Source organism: Helianthus annuus, chromosome 12, assembly GCF_002127325.2.
Source record: "Helianthus annuus cultivar XRQ/B chromosome 12, HanXRQr2.0-SUNRISE, whole genome shotgun sequence".
NCBI classification, from domain to species: Eukaryota; Viridiplantae; Streptophyta; class Magnoliopsida; order Asterales; family Asteraceae; genus Helianthus; species Helianthus annuus.
In genome coordinates, this window is record NC_035444.2 from 158494871 (window position 1) to 158499991 (window position 5121).

The 5121-nt window shown below is 40.8% G+C and overlaps 1 protein-coding gene across 1 annotated transcript; it reads left to right on the plus strand.

Annotated features, from left to right (window-relative positions):
• The first annotated feature begins 4171 nt into the window (after positions 1 to 4171).
• Positions 4172 to 4921, plus strand: LOC110866910 (protein ANTAGONIST OF LIKE HETEROCHROMATIN PROTEIN 1-like). Its single transcript, XM_022116055.1, has one exon. It carries the CDS (start codon positions 4172 to 4174, stop codon positions 4919 to 4921), a length of 750 nt encoding a protein of 249 aa, XP_021971747.1.
• The last annotated feature ends 200 nt before the right edge of the window (positions 4922 to 5121 follow it).

Here is a 5121-nt window from a genome sequence, read left to right on the forward strand (position 1 = left end):
GTGGCTCTTGATTGGTTGGAACAACCCCAAAGTGCCTAAGATACCTTAATTGTCCTAGACTAAGGCGAGAACGCAAGAGGTTGTCGGTGAGGGTAATTCCTATTTTCATTCTAGGTGGACAAGTCCAACCCTTTCCCGGGCTCTCGTTAAAGAAGGTGTATGCCGAATCGCTCAGGTCTATGTATGCACCGAACGAAGTCGATGGAGAGTCCTTCACGGCACAATCGGCACAGGGACGACTATCGTCCAAGTCTTCGCTAGGTATGAAGGTATTTTTGGGAGCAACGAGGTTGTCGGAATGCGGTTCCAACATTTCTTCATGGTCATCGTCTTGGGGCGGATCGATAAAATCCTTCCTAAGTTCTTTTGACCAATTTAGAATTAGCTCTTCTAATTGAAATAACTCGTCAAGGAGCATTTCCCCTAGAATATCTGGCTGGGCGCATTCGAGAGAGAGATAGTTCTTATTTTTACTTTCGCCCCTCTTAATGTTATAAGGAATCAGTGGGTCTATGTAGTGGGGCCTATAATTTAGAAAGTAACATTTTAATTCTTTATGTTCGCCTCCACATAATTGACACCACGTACCATAAGAGTGCCGAAAGTAAAAAGAATTACTATCACTCATGTTTATGTCAGAAATTACCAACCACCGGGATCTAACGGTTCTGTTTTCAGTAAGTGAATCTTGGGCACGGGGGCGTGTTGAGTGAGCACGGCCCCGTGTTCAGCTTACTGTCTGACTTAAAACAGGATTGCCAGTTCCAGTGATTGAGCACGGGGGCGTGTTCAGCGGGCACGGCCCGTGCTGAGCTCTGCAGAAGCTGAAAAATTAAGAAAAATCCTAAAAAAAATAAAAAGAAAGATAAAAGTATGATTAGGCCGTTGATTCCTAACTTTCTTAAAATCCTTGTGTCCCCGGCAACGGTGCCAAAAACTTGATGTGCGTTAGGTGTGATATAATTTAGATGTATATTTAAGCCCTTTTTACACTTTTAGCCAAGTTTTAAATTTATAAAACACGATATTTACTAACACTAAACACACATATGGGCAAGTGCACCCATCGTGGACGTAGTATAGTGTTGGTAAGATACCGAGGTCGTCCAAGGACACAAGAGCTTTTAGTACCGGTTTATCCTCAACGTCTAATCAAATCAAAAAGAAGTTATAAAAGATTTTTAAACTAAGAAAATAAAAACTAACTAAATGCTGAAAATTAAAATAAAATAAAAACAGATAGACAAGATGAATCACTTGGATCCGACTCGTGTATTAGTATAACCTTTGATTATTTTCGCACTTTTGCACTTGTTTAAGAGATTATCTTAGTTATTGTAGTAGGCCCCTCTTTTGAAGGCGACGTTACCCTCAACCCAGTAGTTTGAGTCAGCAAGGATACAATCCTAAAGGGTTGGATTATTGGAAGATAATGAATTAAGTTATTAATGCAAATTATGGTAGGCCCCGCTTTTGGCGGTGACGTTACCCTCGGCTAAGTAGTCTGAGTCAGCAGGGATACAGTCCTAAATAGCCGGGTTATAGTATTAATAGTAGTTAACTTATGAGGGGGGTCAAAGAGTTTGGATCCTCGCCATCCAACACCTATGGGCATTGAAGGAGATCCTACTAAATTTGACCCAGGTCCCTTGCAGGACCTCTAAATGCTGAACAAGGGCAAGACCCTTACCAAACCGTTCCCTTAACCCCCGACCAGGTAGCCAACATACCTCCATATAGACCGTCGAGATATGAATGGTGAAAATCTTTTATTTTATATAGACAGTAAAATAATGCCAAGACACCACGGACAAACGATAAGGAAAGATCACCTTCAACATAAGCAACTAGTTATTAAAGTCATTAATACAAAACCAAATAAAAAGTGCAAAAGATTAAAAATAAAAAGTATTATACTAAACACTTGTCTTCACCAAGTGATGTAAGAGACTTAGGCAAACATGGCCTTGATTGTCAAGAACTCTTATGATCAATCTTGGATCCCGAGACGACTCGCACACTCTATGATGGACAATGGATGATGGTGGTGGATGATGGTGTTGTGATGGTGGTGGGTGGTGGATGAAGTGTGAGAGAGGTGGTGTGCCAAGGGATGAGTTGAAATGAAACCAAGCACTCCTATTTATAGGTTGAACAGAAGGCTGGGTACGGCCCCGTGTCCGCTGGACACGCCCCCGTGCCTGTCTGACACTCTCTCTCTTCATTAATTGTAATTCGCAATTACAATTAATGCCCCTGCTGTACTTTCGCCACTCCCCCGTGCTCACTGGACACGGCCCTGTGGTGGGCAATAGAAGCTTCTATAGGTTTGTCTTTTCTGCTGCTTCTTGGGCACGGCCCCGTGCTGGCTGAGCACGGGGTGTGTTCAGTCTTCTGACTTCTCTTTTCTGCTTGGGAAGATGCCGTTGAGGGGTCGGGCAATCCACTTTTGTTCCTTTTCTTGTATTTATGTTATATTTAGCTGTCTTTTTGCTTCTTTTGTGAATTTGAGCTCATTTTATCCTGAAAATACAAAAGGAAGACAAAAACACTCTTTTTCTAACATTAGTACTTAAAAAGGGTTAGTTTTATGCCTCAATTGATGTAATTTATATGTTGCATTTTACACACATCAGGAATGTTGACAAGCAAGAAGGATTCTCGGTGAAGGCCGTCAAATTGGCTCTTATTGAGGGTAAAGGAGTTAGTCATCCCACTAACTTTGAATAGTGTAAATGGCTCCCGCTCAAATGCAATATTATGGCGTGGAGAGGTAATCTAGACAGATTAGCTACAAGAGTTAACTTAAGAAGAAGAAATGTAAATATCACTTCGGTTATGTGCCCATTTTGTGAAGAATTTGAGGAAACGATGGAGCAATTATTTACTGCATATCCAGTGGTGGAGAGGGTTTGGCCGGCTTTCAGTGCTTGGTGTAAATTGCCTCAGATGTATGCTTTCGACTTCAAAGACATTATGGAGATACACAATTTCACGCAACTAGGTAAGAAAGCTAAGAGTCTCATTCAAGGTTTGGTGATTATTTCGTGTTGGTGTACCTGGAAAGATAGAAATGAATTGGTTTTCAAGCACATTAGACGAAGCCCGCAAGAAATTTTAGGGGAGGAGAAATCGTGGGGTTATGGGTGGGTTAGAAATAGGTATTCTTGTAAGTATATTAGTTGGGCGGATTGGTGTAAATACCCAATGTATATGCTGTAATTGTTTACCCTTTGCCCGTTTGGGTCAGGGGTGTTGTTTGTTGTTTGGCCTTTTGTCCGTTTGGGTCGGAGGTGTGTTCTAATGAAGTTTACTTTTCAAAAAAAAAATATAAATATGAAGGCTCCAACGTTAAGGGTGAGCGGAGTGGTGCGGTAAACACCATCGGTAAGCGGTTTACCGATCGGTAACACTGCCGCCGATGGTGTTTACCGATCAGTGAAACATGGTGAGCGGTGAAGCTTTACCGATCGAGAAAGGTGGGTTGGTTTTGACCGTTGGAGACTTCAACGGCTATAAAGCCGTTTAAAACAAAAAATAATTTTTTTTTTAAATTTAACTATAAATACCAAACATTTAAATTCATACCCAAACACATTCAAATTCATACCCAAACCAAACCAAAAAATACCAAACATTTACCCAATCATTCCAAAACAAAATGGCGGATAAAATCCCATTGTTTTTTCCACCTGATAGTAGCGACGAATCATCCGGTAGTAGCATTCTTTTTTTCCAAAATCTCATCGAAGAAGCCGAACTTCAAGAGACGGGCACATCTAACCAAAGAAGATATATTGAACGTCAACGTGAGCTTGGGTATGAGACACTCATGGCGGATTATTTTGTCGAAGACCCGAAATACAACGGAGATATTTTTCGGCATAGGTTCCGTATGTCAAAACGTTTGTTTCTAAAATTTGTAAGCGAAGTAGAAGCGAACGACTCGTGGTTTCAAGAGGGCTACAATGCGCGAGGTAGGAAGGGCTTTACGCCGTTGCAAAAGGTTACATCGGCTATTAAATAGCTCACAACTGGTAGCACTCAAAACGAGAACGACGAGTACTTGTATATGGCCGAAAGAACTTCCCGCGAGTGCCTAGAATATTTTTGCGACACGATTTGCAAAATATACGCTCCAGAGTTCTTACGTAGACCGACAAGCCACGACATGACACTTTTATACGAAGCTCATGAGGAAAAACATCACCTTCCAGATATGTTCGGTAGCCTTGATTGCACCCATTTCGTTTGGCGAATGTGTCCCACAGAGTATCGAGACCAGTATATGAGAGGAGATCACCGATACCCGACTGTTATGCTTGAAATGGTTGCATCTCAAGATTTATGGGTTTGGCATGCTTTTTGCGGTCCACCAGGTTCACAAAATGATATCAATGTGCTACAACAATCTCTTTTATTTTTAACGGAACGAAATGGAACCGCGCATAAATGTCCATTTTACGTTAACAACCATTTATACAAACGTGGTTATTTGCTCGTGGATGGAATTTACCCTACATGGTCCGTGTTTGTGAAATCGATCCCATACCCTCATGAAATAGACGAAAAGAAGTTCAAGAGGCAACACGAGGCGGCAAGAAAAGACGTCGAACGACCTTTTGGTGTTATGACGTCGAAATGGGGTGTATTGAGTCGGCCGATGCGAGCAAGGAGCGTTAAAAAAATTAGGAATGTTGTGTACACGTGTATTATTTTACACAGCATGATTTTAAAAGACGACGGAAACGCGATAGCACCGGTACACATTCAGGATCCTCCGGTCGAGCCCGCTCTAGACGATAGGCTGTTGGACGAGCTTATGGATGAAGACACGCATTGGAGACTAAAACACGATCTCGTGAATCATCTCGCTAGTCAACATTTACCTCACCTGTTGGTCGATTCTGACGAAGACTAGTTTAATTTATTTCAATTTATTGTAATTTTAATTTTTTAACTTACTGTAATTTTAGTTGTTTTTAATTTAACGTAATTGTATTTTTAATTTATTCTACATTTATTATGTTAAAATACATGTTTAAATATTAAATATACTAGTTTAAAAAATAAAAAATAAAAAAAATAGTTTACCTAATCCAAGATAGGAAACCACCGTTA

Bases quoted from the DNA above. Each gene is read 5' to 3' on its own strand.
- LOC110866910 (XM_022116055.1), top strand. From the start codon at position 4,172: ATGACACTTTTATACGAAGCTCATGAGGAAAAACATCACCTTCCAGAT.